The following is an 18,074-nucleotide window of genomic DNA, read 5'->3' as shown; positions in this document are numbered from 1 at the left end:
AATCGCAAGATATATGATTCTTCTCTTGCAGATAATGGATGTGAAATGTATTGCTGTTATTTTATAATCTTTATGAAATATACACTCGATATTATTAAATGGAATATGCTGGTCAGACTGAAATACAATTTCTGGATTGTGACTCAAATCCCAAGATACACGATTCTCTTCCAGTAAAATAGATTCGAAATGGATTGCTGTCATTTTATACTTTTTATGAAAATAAACACTCGATATATTATAAAATGGTATATGTTGGTCACACTGAAATAAAACTTTTGGTTGTGTATGGAAATCGCAAGATACATGATTCTCTTTCAGAAGAACACATGTGAAATGTATTGGTGTTATTTTTATATTTGTTATGGTATATAACACTCTATCTTGTTCAATAAAGTATTTGGTTATACTGAAATACAATTTCTTGATTGTGTAAAAATCGCAAAATATATGGTCTCTTGCAGATAATGGATGTGAAATGTATTGCTGTTATTTTATAATTGTTTATGAAATATAAACAATCGATCTTATAAAATGGAATATGCTGGTCATACTGAAATACAATTTCTGGATTGTGTCTCAAAATCCCAAGATACACGATTCTCTTCCAGTAAAATAGATTCGAAATGGATTGCTATCATTTTATACTTATGAAATATAACACTCGATGTTATAAAATGGTATATGTTTGGTCACACTGAATAAAAAACTTTGGTGTAGTCTGAAATCGCAAGATACATGATTCTCTCTCAGAAGAACAGATGTGAAATGTATTGGTGTTATTTTATATTTGTTATGGTATATAACACTCTATCTTGTACAATGAAGTATGTTGGTTATACTGAAATACAATTTCTTGATTGTGTCTAAAAAATCGCAAAAAAATATGATTCTCTTGCAGATAATGGATATGAGATGTATTGCTGTTAATTTATAATCGTTATGAAATATAACACTCGAACTTATTAAATGGAATATGCTGGTCATACTGAAATACAATTTCTGGATTGTATCTCAAAACCCAAGATACACGATTCTCTTCCAGTAAAATAGTATTCGAAATGATTGCTGTCATTTTAATACTTGTTATGAAATATAACACACTATGTTATAAAAAGGTATATGTTGGTCACACTGAAATAAAACTTTTGGTTGTGTCTGGAAATCGCAAGATACATGATTCTCTTTTTCAGAAGAACAGATGTGAAATGTATTGGTGTATTTTAATATTTGTTATGGTATATAACACCTATCTTGTACAATAAAGTATGTTGGTTATAGTGAAATACAATTTCTTGATTGTGTAAAAAACGCAAAATATCTGATTCTCTTGCAGATAATGGATGTGAAATGTATTGCTGTTATTTTATAATTGTTATGAAATACAGTGCTAGTCAAAAGTCCCCTCCCTCCCTCGTATCTTTGAACGGGTATACTTATAATAATGAATTTTAGTGGTGGTGGAATAAACGGATTGTAGGCTTCTTAACTGGTCATAACAGGTGACGCAATAGTCATAAATGACGTCACAAGGCCACTGTGACCAAAAATTTTAAATGGGACCCTATGGCAAGTGACAGCTCGTTTGAAAGGTATTGAAAATACCTATTCAGTCACACCCAATTTTGTTTGGGTTTCGCTGATTTTGATTGATAAATTGAAGAAATACGAAAATTATAGTTTCGCATTTAATTAATAAAGATTTTAGAACCAGTTCTTATAATAAGTGTTCAAAATGTGCTCCATCTACTTCCTGGCAGTAATGCATCCTATTGTAAAACTCTTGTCGTACTCGTCCCAGTGTTCAGCGGAAATTGCCCTACATTCTTCAAACAATTCGTTTGTCGAATGACAATACTGTCAGGTGCTGTAGCGTAAACCTTAGATTTCAAGTACCCCCATAGAAAAAAATCTAATGGTGTAAGTTCCGGTGACCGAGCTGGCCATTCGATCGAACCTCGTCGTCCAATCCATCAACCACGATATTCTTCATCAAGGTAACGTCTTACTGCACCGTAATAGTGTGCAGGAGCACCATCTTGTTGAAACGTTAATTCCAAGTTGTCGAATTCATCTGGATTATCTTCTAGAATTTCAATATCAGTTTGTAACATCTCCAGATACAATCACCGGTTAAGTTAGCAATGAGAAAAAGAGGCCCAACTATGTGGTTTCCCAAAATATCCTGCCCAAACATTTTACTTTTTCTGGAAATTGAGTATGTTTTTCACGAAAGATGTGGAGGATTTGTGTCACTCCAATACCTCACATTTTGAGTGTTAACAATTTCCATTGAGAAAGAAAGTACTTTCGTCACTAAAACAAATTGTCTGTATGTAGCCTGGTTGTTGGTTCATTTTATCGGACATAGTTTCACAGAATTCTAGTCTTCGGTCGGGGTCATCATCTGAAAGTTGGTGCACCATTTTTAATTTGTATGGATGAAATTTGTTTTTAGCCAACACCCTATGTACTGTCCTTTGACTGACTTCACAGATAGACGCAACTTGGGGTGTGGAAGAAGTAGGTTTCACTACCATTTCTCCAAGTATGTCAATTTTTTTGTCATCACTAATTGTTGGTCGACCAGATCGCTTGGCATCTTGAACACTACTTTGATGCTTCAAACTTCCGAAGAAGCTCCCTCAAATAAACCCTCGATATAGGCGATCGGGGTACCTCTCATTAAACAGTCGTTCCGCTGCATGAAATTGTTTCTTCTACATTCACCAATTATTAAATAGCTGCTACTTTGTCGGCTACAGTACGTACCATTTTGCCTATGTAAACACTTAAACGTCTTGTTAAACAATAGCTTAGGTAAATTTCAAGGTATAAAACACTTTTGACAAGTAGATAATTCAAACACGTCAACCGTTTTGACAATGAACCAGAGGCGTACTTTAAAATCTTTATTAATTAAATGCGAAACAATAATTTTCGTATTTCTTCAATTTATACAATCAAATCAGCCGAAACCCAAACAAAATTGGTATGACTGAATAGTATTTTCAATACCTTTCAAACGAGCTGTCACTTGCCATAGGGTCAGTCCATTTAAAATTTTTGGTCACAGTGGCCTTGTGGACGTCATTTATGACTATTGCGTCACCATGTTATGACCAGTTAAGAAGCCTACATCCGTTTATTTCCACACTCCAAATTCATTATTATAAGTATACCCGTTCAAAAGATACGAGGGGGAGGGGACTTTTGACTAGCACTGTATATACACTTGATCTTATAAAATGGAAAATGCTGGTCATACTGAAATACAATTTCTGGATTGTGTCTCAAAATCCCAAGATACACGATTCTCTTCAGTAAAATAGATCGAAATGGATTGCTATCATTTTATACTTGTTATGAAATATAACACTCGATGTTATAAAATGACCTGAAATAAAACTTGGTTGTGTCTGGAAATCGCAAGATGCATGATTCTCTCTCAGAAGAAAGATGTGAAATGTATTGGTGTCATTTTATATTTATTATGGTATATAACACTCATCTTGTACAATAAAGTATGTTGGTTATACTGAAATACAATTTCTTGATTGTGTCTAAAAATCGCAAGATATATGTCTTTCAGAGAACAGATGAGGCTGTCGATAACATGCTGAGGAACATTGTTCCTCTCTTCCAAAATAGCATTTTGGAGCTGTTCTAAGCTGTCAGGTGGATCATTCTGGTATGCAACCTCTTCGAAATGTAACTCCAAACATGTTCTATCAGATTCCTGTCTGGTGAGTTCGGTGGCCAATCCATCCTTTCAATTCCTTTTTCCTCCAGAGCGTTTTGCACAGTCAGTGTTGGATGTGGTGGGGCATTATCATCCATAAATACACATACAGTTGATGAGCATAATTTGAATATTGTAATTGGAACCGTAGCTGGGTGGATTTCGTTGGCAATGGGTATACTGGGGACACTGGTCGGGTCGGAAACCTTCAGTCTAGCAAATATTCCACTCATTATGGTGTTATCCGTTTCTTTGTTCTTATCATCTCTGAACTCTGTGTTTTTATTTTGAGCGATATGAATAAATCTCTGATAGATCTATCGCTAAGGTTTACACCCGATATAGTTTATTGCGGAGACATCTTTCAAAGAATAAATCTCTGGTCTAAACGTACCTGTAAAATTTGATTCTTCATAAAATTTTGGTCTAATGCAATACTTATGCCGGCGAGTGTATTTGTGTTTTCATTTTCTATACGCGGAGGTTAATATAATCATTTATATTTTGGTTCATCAATATTTGTTTCCTAATCAGAATTTTTTGTTATATATTTCTTGTCTTCATTTCCATCAAATTCAGACTTCAGGTAAACTGGTAACTTGTTCCATATTTTTAGTTTTCTCTCAGTGCACTGAATGTGACCACTTTCATAAAGTATTATGAACTTGAGTTTTCTTCTCCATAACTTTGTCTAAATAGGATATAGAATACAAACAATTTGTTTTGAATTCTGTCAAGAGACTGATAAGAAAAAAATTATATCCTTTATATTTCATATTAATATTGAACGTGTCTTCAAATTGCAAGGACCACAAATATTTTTAACCCCTTGGGACCTGATTTTTTAAAAACAGCAATAAAATTATTTCTGTGTAAGGAATCATTCATTGTGTTCTTATGAAGACTTCTGTTAGGATATCTTATAAATTTATCTTAATTTTTTGAAAAAAATGCAATGTCCATAATTGAAGAGGTGAGTTCATGAAGGGGTTATGTTACAAAAAGGTCTTTCTGAGATAAATAGTCCCAAAGTTCAAGGGCTGGAACTTTTTTGTGTTATGTACATTTTTGCTCTAAATTACATTATTGTACTCCTAAATAGTATAAATTATGTTGGCATGGTGATCAACTTAAATATTTGCTTATTGAAGTATAAATAAAAAAGAATTTGTACATACCTCCTTTATTCACAAGGAAATTTATTTTTCATTTATTTTATTCTTGTAAAGACAGGTATGTTCACTCACCTCCTTCATACATTTACGCAGATGTACATTTTTAGCTATCTTATGGGTGATGTGATTAGTAGTTAGGAAAAAATAAGTACTAGATAACTGTTCAGAAAAATGTATTTGTTATGCATATTTTAACAAAGTATAATAGAGAACACATTTCATTGGAAATATCAAAACGTAAAGTGACACAAGTCTCTTGTCACTTTCTTCCTAAACCATAGCACTTTTCAACATACTTATTATTCTACGTTTCCATCTTGTTCATTCAACACTTGTTCATAGAACCATTTATGTTGATCTGGAACAAAACAGAGCTGTTCTTTCAAGTTTTGTATTTTCTCTTTTGTCATTGAGTTGAATTTTCTGAAGATCCTGGGGATGACGAAATCATTCGGGAGTGATGGTGGATCGTCATCTCTGGGTTGTTTGTGAAGAATGACCATTTTGAAGGGTGTGTGGGCGTCATAAGTTTCTTTGAAGAGATATGATCCAAAAGATTCTGTTCGAAACCATTTGATGCCATCTCTGAAACAGACCTTTTCTTTTAAGAGATCTTTTTTCTTGTTGAAAATCTTCATTCTTTTTGATAAATCTTCTGTGTCCCTGAAATGATCCTTCATATCAATCACCATATTTTTTCTATTAGAAGATACTATAACTTCGCGATACTGATCTGGAGTGTAAATATTTTGATGTTTTCTCAAACGTTTTTTCGATTCGCCCGAAATCTCTATCGGAATCTAGGTAAGAATGACCAACCTCTGGGAACTTGTGATCAATCGTCTTGAAATATCCTTTTCCAACAAGGTATTGATTAATACACACCATCAAAAAGTTCTTGTTCTGCCCTGAGCAGGAATCAGTCCAGAGTATCAAGTGATCCTTTTCTTTGAAATTAGTTTCGACTTCTATTGCTCTAAGAAGACTACTAACAATTTCATTACTACCTTTGCCTGCTTGATTTTCAGTCCATGTGCAACATATTGTTCTATCAATATCCTTAGCTATGATATGCAATCCCAAATTGTAAAACCACATCTGGCGTAGATAGAATGCCTTAGAAGTACTAAGTCTAGGTAGAGGCATTGTTTGTTGCAGATCCAATGTCATGTACACAGTATTGGATGAATTTCTGGCCTCTTCTCTGTCTGCTTTTTGAGATTCGAAAGCCAACTTATAGGTCTCCACATGTTCTTCATTAGCAACACCTGAATCGCACGTACTGCAGGTATCGCTCTGAGGGTGTCCAAAAGACAAGTTAAATTCATTGTTAAAAATGAAGCGATAAGTGCACTCTTTAACTTTAAACTGTTCATCTACCTTATCCGCTAAACACTTTTCGAGGTATAGCTTGTGCATTATTGGAATTGAAAGTAATGGAGGAAGGTATTTCTTGTGAATATTCTTATTCCTTGAGTAGTGCGATTCCTCGGCAGGAAAACTAGAGATATGCTGAATGATGTAAGCCGCTACATTATCTGGTGTTTTGTTTGGTCTGGTCTTGTGTTTTCCCCGTCTGTCAGGTGCAGGAGCTCCCAAACCACTCTTTATAGAGGCTTGGATTAATTCAACCTTTTTTGTGCCTATATTATATAGTTTGACAAAGGCCCTTTTACAAACAGTTGTTTGTTTTCCCCCGACAGTTACAGTATACTTGAATGTCGCAGTTTTATGATTGACTGCACCAGTTCGCTTCCTTTGTGGAATGCTTCTTTGCATTGAACTAAATAGTAAAGAGTTCTTAGCATTAATGTCTAGTTTGTAAAATGACGAAAAGATTTGTTCCCTTTCTTCCAAGGTGAAAACTTCTGAGCATTTCAAGCGACATTTGTCAGGACACAGGTTCCCTACAAAGACGCTTTTAGCTGGTTTGAGGTCACCTTTCGAGTTTATGTAGGACTCGCCTCTTTCTCTGTTTAAGATTCGTTTGATTTTCTTCCACTCATTAGGATTTCTTTTCCTTTTTTAGTTACTTTGAGTTTCGGAGAAAATATTTTCTTCTTTCGCTTTACAGTGTGAATTTGCGGCTCCTCAGAATTTATAAAATTTTCATTAGCCATTAGAAGATCTCCATCTCCACTTTGGACTACATCGACTTGATCATCAATTGCATCAGTGTCACATTGTCTGGTACAAACTTCATTTTCTGATTGTCGCACCACTTTTTTTTGAATTTTTTGTTTTTTCGGTTGGTTGTCAGAGTCCTCGTAATCTGATTCATCAAGATCGTTATCATCCGGGCTATATTCATCGCTGGAAGGATCACCAAAAAGAGTGTCGCTTTCTTCAGAATCGTCTCCTCTATCTACAACAGACGAAAAAGAGTGCACATGTTTTTATTATGGTAGCAAAACACATGAAGATCTTGCATTTTCTGTAATGGGATATTTTTTTTCTTGTAAGACTTTGAAATATTGAACAGTTTTCAATCAACTCAAAAAAGATAGTCCATTTTTCGTGATGGAGGACCACAAAAAAAATCACGATTAAAAGTTTAATAACATTTGGAAAATTCGCTTTCCCCACTTTTCTCACCTGAACGTTGTTTTCAGGGACCGCTAATCCCTTTAACCAAATTTCATTTCAACTTATATTGTACACTATTATTTCACATACTAGTATTGAAGGAAAGTAAAGTAATAGTCTTACGTAGTTTCCTGTAGTTGTCAACATTTCTCGTCGTTTTCCTCTTTGGAAATGACCTCTTTTCTGATTTTTTCGTGATACGTGAATCTCCTTCATTTGTAGGCAATGATGTGGATGGTGTCACTATTTCTGAAAAAAAACACGTTTATGTCTAAACTTCTGTCTATAATCGTCACTTGAAAATAGTAAAAATTGGCTTAAGATATTTTAGCGGCATAACACGAAACTAGGTAGGCCTAAGCTGCGAAAAAGGATCGTTTCACTGTAGCCTATCATAGTAAAGTATTTGATCATTATTCAATGAAATATTGTAATGAATAAAACTTGTACTTACCTATTTGCTGAATATTATTGTTTGTTTCTACTTCCAATCTTACTGATTTCTGATTTTGTAGGTTAGGATCTGGTTCATTACTGTTACTTGCAACATTTATTTCATTTTCAGTGTTAATAGTAGATGACAAAACGAGGTTTAACATACGTTGGCCTCTTGTAGCCATTATAACAATATTAACACCAACTTTATATGAAACTACCAATGAAAATCACAAATTTTTAGCAACACTAAACAAGCATCATGTTACTAGTTTATTGGGTTATCAGCAGCTGACTGGTGCATGAAGGAGGTATGATTCACACATGCCTATTTCTCTTTAGTACAATATTGCAATTCATAGCGCATAAAGGGGTTATGTTCAATATTTTGACACATACATTCTTTCTTAATATTCATCTGTCTTACCTTTTAATGCATGAAGGGGGTATGTGTGGTGTTTGTGTATCATAACCCCTTTATTCACTGAGAGGAAAGTATATTAGAATAATTGAATGAATTCATGGAGGAGGTATGTGCGATTTATTGTAACATAACACCTTCTTTCACTAGGAAAACACTTGTTACTTGTGCATACTAGAAGTATGTGCTTTTTTATGTTACATATCCCCTTCATCCCCTGCAAACTACGAATGCTCTAAAAACATACCTCTTTCATGCTCTAGGATCTCTGCTAATACAGGTTCTACAGAGCAGGACTCAGCGCAGAAAAAAGTATAACACATAACTCCTTTATTCCCTCTGAAAGCCGGAAATTTTACATTTTGGTACATAACCCCTTCATGCACTCACCTCTTCAATTGTGCACAGAACGTTTCAAGTGAAGTTGAAAAATGTATAACATCTACTCTCAATTCAAACAAATTCAATCATGTTTTATATGTATTTTCTAAAAAAGTATAGAGGGAAGCTTACAAAACAATAGTTACTCAAATTATCTTCTATGGTACATTACAAAACAATTCCTTTCTTTTTTGATACATAAATGTATTTTACATTTATCACAAAAGAAATGCGTTTTTTTATTACACTTAGAATTTTTGCAACGCTTGCCTTCCTTACTACCATCTAGATCAGGGTGTCCAACTTGCAATGCCTCAAGGGCCAAAACTAAAACCTTTGATGTTGTCGCGGGCCATATAATAATTTTGTAACAAGTAATAACAAAATAAAGTGAGGTATAAAAATAATTAAAACAAAAAAGAGTATTATTTCTTTTATTGCTCAACAAATACATTTTTTGATAAACGGAAAATTTATTGATAACACTTTTTAATAATGAAGACAAACATTGCAAAAGCAACGAAAAAGATGTATCAATTAGTGTGAGGACTGTGGTCGATCGGCTTCATCCACCAATGAGGAAATGTCCACCTCCAGTTCAGTTGTAGACAGTCTCATAAGATGAAGTAAGGAAAAATCGGTTAGGTTGCTTCTGTTTTTGTTTTTAATGTATTTCATGGAGGAAAAGGCACTTTCACATGTATATGTGCTTCCGAACATTGACGTCATTTTCAGTCCAAAATCTCGCAGGTTTGGGAATTTCTCCTTTGGCAGTAATTTGAAAAATTCAGGTCCCTTTTCTTGTTTGGTGATTAGGTACATGTCTGCTTGAAGATCACATAACTCAAGCTGTAAGTTGGGTGGTTGATCATCAATGGTTGCTCCAAGAGGGTTATTATAAAGTAGTACACTGCTTTTAAGACTTTCAATTTCTTCAAATCTTGTATTGAATTCATCAATAACTTGTTCAATTTGTGAAATGCAGGATGAAAACTCAATATTTTCCTCACCGTTGAATTCTTCTGCTATTTGCAGACAGCTAGGGAAGTGTGTCAGGTTGTTCTTTTCCAAAGCACGTTTAAACACGTTCAGCTTATTCCGGAATCCGTTTATCATTCCGATCAAATCTGAAACCGTCTGGTTTCTTCCTTGGAGACTCAAGTTTAACTTGTTAAGATGATTAGTCAGATCTGTTATAAATGCTAACTGTCTTAAGAAATCTGGATCCTTAAACTTCTCTTCCAGTTCAGTTGTGTCAGATGAAACGTATTTGTTGAGGAATGCAGGGATTTCCTTTCTTATGGCAAAAAATCGTTCCATGCACTTTCCTGCACTCAGCCACCTTACATGGTTGTACATTAGCAAGTCTCCATACTCAGCCTCTGTTTCCACTAAAAACTGCTTAAGTTGCCTGTGTAAAAGAGATCGATTTCCACCTCTAATCATATTTATAATCTTAATCACGGTTTGGAAAACTTGATCTTCCTTGACTGATTTTCCACATAAAGCTCCCTGATGTATAATACAATGAATTGTTGGGCAAGTGACACCATTCTCTCGAAGCAGACCCACTAATCCAATTTTTTTACCTGTCATTGATGGGGCCCCATCTGTTGCTATGGCTGAACATTTATCAAAGCCTCCAATTCTGTCAACTGTTTTCTTCACAGCCTCATAGATGTCTTTTCCTTTTGTTGTTCCATAAAGAGGACAAATATCAAATAACTCCTCTTTAAGGTCGGGACATACATAACCGCACCGAGCCCGCACCAACACACGGCCGAGTGTTGGACGTGCTACGGCAAGAAAGAAAAATAAGGTATTTTAACTGTAGGGACACATATCTCCGCACCGCGCCAGCACCGCGGCCGTGCTCGGAGACCGCAGAGAGCCCGCACCGTCACAGGCTAGCTCAGTTTACTTTTTGACGGTGACGGTGCGGCCACGTTCAACATGGAGGGCGAAAAACTGATTGAAGAAGTGCGGAAATTTCCTGTTTTGTACGATCAGAGTGATGTTAAGTATCGGAATACCGAATACAAGGAAAGGATATGGAAAATAATTTCCGAAACACTAAAAGTGCCAGGTATGTTACATGTTTTTATAGTACGTAGTTGGTGTGTCAAATGAATGTACACAGAAAGGTTGAAGTTATTCAAATTTGTAAGGTAAAAGTGCAAACGTTAGTTGGGTGTCTTATATTCTCAGTGCAGCCCTTTCTTGCCACTCTACACTTCCAACAGGAGAGTTGAAGAAGTCTTTGAGTTTATCACGCAAATCAAATGCTGCTCTCGTTGATCCTCCTCGTAGACGGGGTAGGTCTTGAAGACTGCAGGCCCCTCCAGCAATTGTGGTGCTTTCAATATCCTCAGTGTTATCAGTTGATGCTGCCATGTTACTTCCTTCATTTTGTCTTATGAAATTGTAAAGGGTGCAAGCAGCTAGTATTAAAGTTGATATGTTTTCCGGTTTTCCTTGTAACCGCCGAGAGAATATGCGAAACTTCTGTACTAAAATTCCAAACGCATTTTCAGAAATCCTTCTTGCTCTGCTTAGACGATAATTAAATATCCTCTTTTCATCTGTCAAACCTTTTCCTGGGTAAGGTCTCATCATATAATTTTTGAGAGGAAAGCCTTCGTCACCTACAATGACCATTGGCAGTTCAACATTGCTTCCGGGTAGTGTTCTACTGTTAGGAACATTGAGCTGGCCATGCTCCAGAGCTCTACCGAAATTCGAGTTTAAAAAAATTCCTCCATCCGAGTTTTTTCCATAACCTCCCACATCTACTACAATGAAGTTGTAGCATGGGTCAACTAAACCAAGAAGTACAATGGAGTATGTGTGTTTGTAATTCCAGTACAGGCTTCCCGATAACTTCGGAGCTTGAATTGTAACATGCTTCCCATCTAAGGCACCAATACAGTTGGGGAACTGCCACTTTTCCCAGAACTCGGAGGCAACAGTGTTCCATTTTGCTTCATCTGGCACAGGCATGACCTCGTTTAAAATAACGTCCACAATTGCTTTACATGTACTGTGAATGATAGAAGCTACAGTGGATCTTCCCATCCTGTAGCTGAATGAAATAGTCTTGAAAGTATCACCAGTTGCAAGGAACCTGAAAAAAAAGTATTTGTGTTATTAAGACTTATGCAAACATGGTTTTATTTTGTAAAAAAATAAGTATAGGTAAAATCAAGTCCATTCGGATTGACCAAAAAAATTTACTGAAGCTGCTCTGTCCCTTTATTTAGGGGAAGGGGGTTCTACTAAACTATTAAAGAATATTTTTTGTTTCCAGGAGGGCCAGAAGAGTGCAAAAAAAAGTGGGCTTCAATTCGAGACCAGTTCCGTCGGACTCTACAGAAGAGGAAGACAAAATCAGGTCAAGCTGCAGCCAAAAAACAAAAATACAAATATGAAGAAGTATTAGACTTTTTGCTTCCTCATATTATGGGCAGAGAAACCTTGTCGAATGTTCCCTCATGTGAAGAGAAAACGGATGATTCAGAATTGAACCCAAGGATGGAAGAGTCTGAACTTGATCCAGAAAGTGAGGCTGAGAGCCAAAAGGAGGTTTCACAGTGTTCTGGCAATTCTCAAACTATAGTTCAGCCTACTTCTCCAGTTCCTCTAGCTGGGCGCACGCAAGCTACTCCAAGAAAAAAGCACTACTTTGCTAGGCCAGTGAATGTAAAACGAACTGGAGCCAATGTTCAGAAAACTGCTCACGAGTCTCCTTCGAGCCAACTTATGGCGTACATATTAGCTGAAAAAGAAACAGAAAGGAACCAAACAATATGTGCAACCAATCCTCCGCAGCACCCTGTAGATATTTTTCTTGCCAGCTTGGCTCCTACTCTAAAATCTCTGGATCCTATATTGCTGAACCAAGCAAAAACTGCAATATTTGCCACTGTACAGGAGTTTGAGTTGAAGCAATTAAACCGAATAACAACAAACCCGCTTGGGTTGGATATGGCGGACCTGCCCTCATTTGCAACAGCCGCAGCAGCAGTAGCACCTCACATTCGTCATTAACCAACGAATCTCCTCATGAGAATTCTCCTCATATGGATTGTTCTACATCGTTCTTTGATTTGTAAAAATGTTTACATATTAAAGTATTGGTTTTTTGACAATACATCGTATGTGTTCTTTACCTTTTATTAGACTAATAAAATTTTACAAAATACAGAAAATATAACAGAAAATTTGGTAAATGAGCTGTTTCCAAAATTATTCTGTAATATAATTCTGAATTGTTAAATGATACTGAATTCTGTAATATGAGCTTTTTACAAAACTAACATCTTCAATGATAGCTTATTATAAAACCTGCGGTTGTAAGATCGAACTGCATTTTGATTTATTTTATTACAATACATTGAATTGAATATACATGATATATTTTTTGAGACATTGAGTTTTATCAGTAGGTGATATGGCATACGAATAAGAAACCTGCGTAAAAATGGTAATCATCTTTTAAAAATGAGTATTTGACAAAAAAAAGTTGGCACTAACCTTAAGCACACAGCCAGACGTTCTCTTGGTGGAATACATGTCCTCCAGAAAGTGTCGTTTTTCTTTAGTGTTATTTGCAATTTGTTAAGAAGAAGATAGAAAGTATTTTGTGTCATTCGAAAATATCCGTAGAACTTGATTTCATCATCCATGAGACGGGGAAACAGGGTATTAAATTCTCCTTCAATGGGTCTTGATTTCCATGCACTGTCAACCCAAATCCTCTTTCTTCGTCCCCTCAAAGTTGCCTCTTCATCTCCTTCCTGTAGAGCCAAGGCAATCATTGCCAAATCACTATTTCGAAATTTTGAGAACATGACCGAAACAGACAAAACCACCGCGCTGAGTAGTGTACTAAGATATACTAACGACCGTCACCCGGAACGGTGACGGGCTAGTGTGTTCTCCTACCACCGTCACCAACATTTGTCCGTGTCGCTATCTCTGCTCGGGGAGGACGCGGTGCGGGCTCGGTGCGGTTATGTGTGTCTCGACCTTTACTGGTAAAATCATCAAAAGTAGTGCGCACAAATATTAACAGCTGACTAATATCGGTTTGATCAGTGCTTTCATCCAAACAAAGTGAGAAATATGAACTTTTCTTAACCAGGCTAAGCATAGATTTTTCTACTTGCTCACCCATAGCAACAATCCTTCTTTGTATGGTTTGATGTGAAAGTGGCACTGATTCAAATTTCTCCGCCATTTTAGAATCACCGAAAGCTTTGGCCATTTCAACAGCACATTTTTTTATCAAATTGCCATCAGTGAAAGGTTTTTTTGCCTTTGCCAGCTCAAGCGACACGGCATAAGATGCATGCAAAGAATGCGTTTGAGAGTGTAATATTTTACTGAACATACCAGTTTGCTGTTTAAGCTTTTTCTTCAAATCTGCAACTAGGGCACGCCGACTTTCATTTGTGTACGTAGCATACTTATTTTCATGCACTGTTGTGTAATGTCTTCTCACATTATATTCTTTAGGCACTGAAACTACATTCATGCACACTAAGCACTGCAACTTTCCATTATTGTTAGCAATCAAGTAATCACTCTCCCAACTTTCTTTGTAAATTCTGTTCTCACTATCAATTTTCCGTTTTATTGGTTTTACACTCATTATTGTATAAGAGGAATCTAAACAAAGAATTAATCAAGCACTGTTCACTAGCAACGTAATAGATTAGCCGACTAGAATACGTGTCAGTCGCACGATGGTGCCTGGCGACGGATGGTAAGCAGTGGGAGGTGGGAGGTGTAGCCTGCGTGAACTGTGATGCGCAGTAATCAGTGCAGTTCTCATAGTGGTGGAGGACGATTGTGTTCGTTACACGTCCGCAAAGCGGCACGCGGTACAGTACTTGTGATGTAAAAACACTGCTAAACCATGAATATAAATTAAAAAATCTTTTTCACAGTGGCAGCATTTAAAGAAAATATATGCTTTTCGAAAATCTTACGTGGGCCACAACAAATAGCCTCGCGGCCGGATGCGGCCCGCGGGCCGCCAGTTGGACAACCCTGATCTAGATGAGGAAAAATAATTGTCAAAATACAATTTATGTCCATCTTCTTGTATTCTTTCTGAAAGGAGAAGGATAACTGTTGCTCCAAGGCCAAATTGTTTTCAGGTTTTCTAAGTTCAAGCCAGTAGACGCTCCTTGGTAAATCACAAAATCGTATGCCATTCCGGATCTGCCGCATAAAACAAATATTTTCACACCCCAAGGGGTTGGTTTACCTTTCACATATTGTTTTATTGACAGATAACCCCTAAATGGGACAATTTGCTCGTCAATGCATAAATTCTCTTCTAAATGTAACTCAGTGCAACGATTCCTAATTGCATCATAGAGAGGGCGTACCTTGTAACGGGTGATTTTTTAAGAGCTTGAGAACTTTAAAAAAAAAAAAAACGCATAAAATTTGCAAAATCTTATCGGTTCTTTATTTGAAACGTTAGATTGGTCCATGACATTTTCTTTTTGAAGATAATTTCATTTAAATGTTGACCGCGGCTGCGTCTTAGGTGGTCCATTCGGAAAGTCCAATTTTGGGCAACTTTTTCGAGCATTTCGGCCGGAATAGCCAGAATTTCTTCGGAAATGTTGTCTTCCAAAGCTGGAATAGTTGCTGGCTTATTTCTGTAGACTTTAGACTTGACGTAGCCCCACAAAAAATAGTCTAAAGGCGTCAAATCGCATGATCTTGGTGGCCAACTTACCGGTCCATTTCTTGAGATGAATTGTTCTCCGAAGTTTTCCCTCAAAATGGCCATAGAATCGCGAGCTGTGTGGCATGTAGCGCCATCTTGTTGAAACCACATGTCAACCAAGTTCAGTTCTTCCATTTTTGGCAACAATAAGTTTGTTAGCATCGAACGATAGCGATCGCCATTCACCGTAACGTTGCGTCCAACAGCATCTTTGAAAAAATACGGTCCAATGATTCCACCAGCGTACAAACCACACCAAACAGTGCATTTTTCGGGATGCATGGGCAGTTCTTGAACGGCTTCTGGTTGCTCTTCACTCCAAATGCGGCAATTTTGCTTATTTACGTAGCCATTCAACCAGAAATGAGCCTCATCGCTGAACAAAAGTTGTCGATAAAAAAGCGGATTTTCTGCCAACTTTTCTAGGGCCCATTCACTGAAAATTCGACGTTGTGGCAGATCATTCGGCTTCAGTTCTTGCAGGAGCTGTATTTTATACGGTTTTACACCAAGATCTTTGCGTAAAATCTTCCATGTGGTCGAATAACACAAAATTGCTGCGAACGGCGACGAATCGACATTTCACGGTCTTCAGCAACACTCTTAGAAACAGACGCAATATTCTCTTCTGTATGCACTGTACGCATTCGTGTGGTTGGTTTAATGTCCAATAAAGTAAACTGAGTGCGAAACTTGGTCACAATCGCTTTAATTGTTTGCTCACTTGGTCGATTATGTAGACCATAAATCGGGCGTAAAGCGCGAAACACATTTCGAACCGGACACTGATTTTGGTAATAAAATTCAATGATTTGCAAGCGTTGCTCGTTAGTAAGTCTATTCATGATGAAATGTCAAATCATACTGAGCATCTTTCTCTTTGCACCATGTCTGAAATCCCGCGTGATCTGTCAAATACTAATGCATGAAAATCCTAACCTCAAAAAAATCACCCGTTATAACTTATCCTCACAGTTTACTGGTATGTCCAAATTATTTACACAATGTAAATTATTCCGGAGCTGGAAAAATCTATCCCTACTCATTGTTTCACGAAAAAGATGTATGTATAGTGTTTTATCCCAGAACAGGCGGACTTGGAAATTTTAGACATCTAATAGCAATGTGTAACCCAAATAAACTTCGGATTTCTGCAGAATTAGTTGGTTTGAATGAACATTTTTTTGATGGGCATAGATATTTGTGAAATTTGCCATATTTTCAAATTCGGCATCATTTATATATTTCTGGAAATAATCCAAAGGGTTTAGTACTACAAACTCCTCACTGCTTTGATCTAATTCATTCCAGATTATACAGTGTGACCCATTTAAAATGGAACCACCCCTGTAGAATGTGCATTTTTCAATCAATCTCAATTTTTTTTTATTGAAATATTAAGCATGAAAAACTGTATCTTGACACTAACTTTCACAATTTTAGTTTCATTTCCAATGCACTCTATGATTTTTTTTGTTTGTCAAAAACGGCAAAAGTTTATTAGGCAATTTTTGTTTTCAAATTTGACTACACCACTGGATTTGTAGTCGTTATAAATCAAAACTGTCAAATTTTCATTAAAAAATATTTGTTAACAACGAAGTTACAACAACTTCAATTTTGGAAACAAAGTATTTGTTTGTAATTTTTATTCAGATTATAGACATATTTGAGATCTGACAACACTGTCATCACCAAGTAGAACACCAGCGAATTTGTACAGTGAAAATCCGAAGTCAACAGCTCAATGCGTTCTACAGTTATAACTCCTGAAAATATGGTAATGTGAGAGATTTGTGGTGCAAGCGTTTTGTAATAAAAATCTGACTACGCCACTGGATTTGTGGATAATATTCCCTTAAAATCATTCATTTGAGTGTAGGTTACGAGAAGTGAAAATTAAAATAAAAATTGAATAATTGAATAACAGAAAATTAAAAGTTCATTTTCAAGTTACGCAGTAGTAGACCAAGTTCAGAATCTCATGTCATGGGATCTCCCAATTGCGCTTTTACCAAATCTTGATAGAATCTTGAAGTATTAATGGTCATACTTGTAAGCTTTTTGGAAGTTTCCCAATAATAAATAATAGTACTTTTGTAACAGCGCACCTGGAAAATCACATTTTATGAGATTCTGAACTTACTCTACCTTCTTCTATAGCTGATGAAAACAAAATGTATACAAACAAGTTTCAAAGTATTTATTCAACAATTAATTGCCATTAAGAAAAAACTGATACTAAAATAAACATTGATTTAAAACTAAACATTCAAATTTTTGTGGCTTCTACCAAACCTCCATTAAGTTCAATACATTTATCGTATCTCTTCCGAATATTGTTTACACTATTTCTTATTTGTTGAACTGTAATTTCGGCACAAGCTTGTCGTATCCTTTGCATGAGTTCAGCTCGATTCGTTGGTCTTGTTCTGTATACTTTTTGTGTCAGAATACCCCACAGAAAAAAGTCTAATATTGTTAGATCAGGCGATCTAGGTGGCCATTCAATTAAGTCACTACCTCGTCCCATCCAATGATTTGGAAACTGGTTATTTAGCCACTCTTTAACAATCCTCGAATTGT

The 18,074-nt window shown here is 36.2% G+C and overlaps 3 protein-coding genes across 9 annotated transcripts in view; 2 read left to right on the top strand and 1 right to left on the bottom strand.

Moving 5' to 3' along the window:
- Pde6 (Phosphodiesterase 6) overlaps positions 1-18,074 on the top strand; it is a 169,290-nt gene that overhangs the window by 26,225 nt on the left and 124,991 nt on the right. The window lies entirely within an intron of this gene.
- LOC141480359 (uncharacterized) lies at positions 5,078-8,756 on the bottom strand. Of its 4 annotated transcripts, none has more exons than XM_074170281.1 (3): positions 7,958-8,756; positions 7,627-7,752; positions 5,078-7,282 (listed from the first exon to the last, which is right to left on the bottom strand). In XM_074170281.1, the coding sequence occupies exon 3, from the start codon at positions 6,694-6,696 to the stop codon at positions 5,620-5,622; it is 1,077 nt and encodes a 358-aa protein (XP_074026382.1). In that variant the 5' UTR covers positions 6,697-7,282; positions 7,627-7,752; positions 7,958-8,756; the 3' UTR covers positions 5,078-5,619. The 4 variants fall into 4 exon arrangements, with proteins under 4 accessions (XP_074026382.1, XP_074026381.1, XP_074026380.1 ...); XM_074170282.1 differs by having other exon boundaries at positions 6,701-7,282; XM_074170280.1 differs by having other exon boundaries at positions 7,627-8,756.
- LOC141480360 (uncharacterized) lies at positions 10,692-12,890 on the top strand. Its single transcript, XM_074170284.1, has 2 exons — positions 10,692-10,826; positions 12,048-12,890. Exons 1-2 carry the CDS (start codon positions 10,694-10,696, stop codon positions 12,785-12,787), a joined length of 873 nt encoding a protein of 290 aa, XP_074026385.1. The 5' UTR covers positions 10,692-10,693; the 3' UTR covers positions 12,788-12,890.

Source organism: Leptinotarsa decemlineata, unplaced genomic scaffold, assembly GCF_025532065.1.
Source record: "Leptinotarsa decemlineata unplaced genomic scaffold, Ldec_3_MD MMD2_P_RNA_scaffold_7, whole genome shotgun sequence".
Classification (NCBI taxonomy): Eukaryota; Metazoa; Arthropoda; class Insecta; order Coleoptera; family Chrysomelidae; genus Leptinotarsa; species Leptinotarsa decemlineata.
This window is presented reverse-complemented; position numbering and strand designations above follow the sequence as displayed.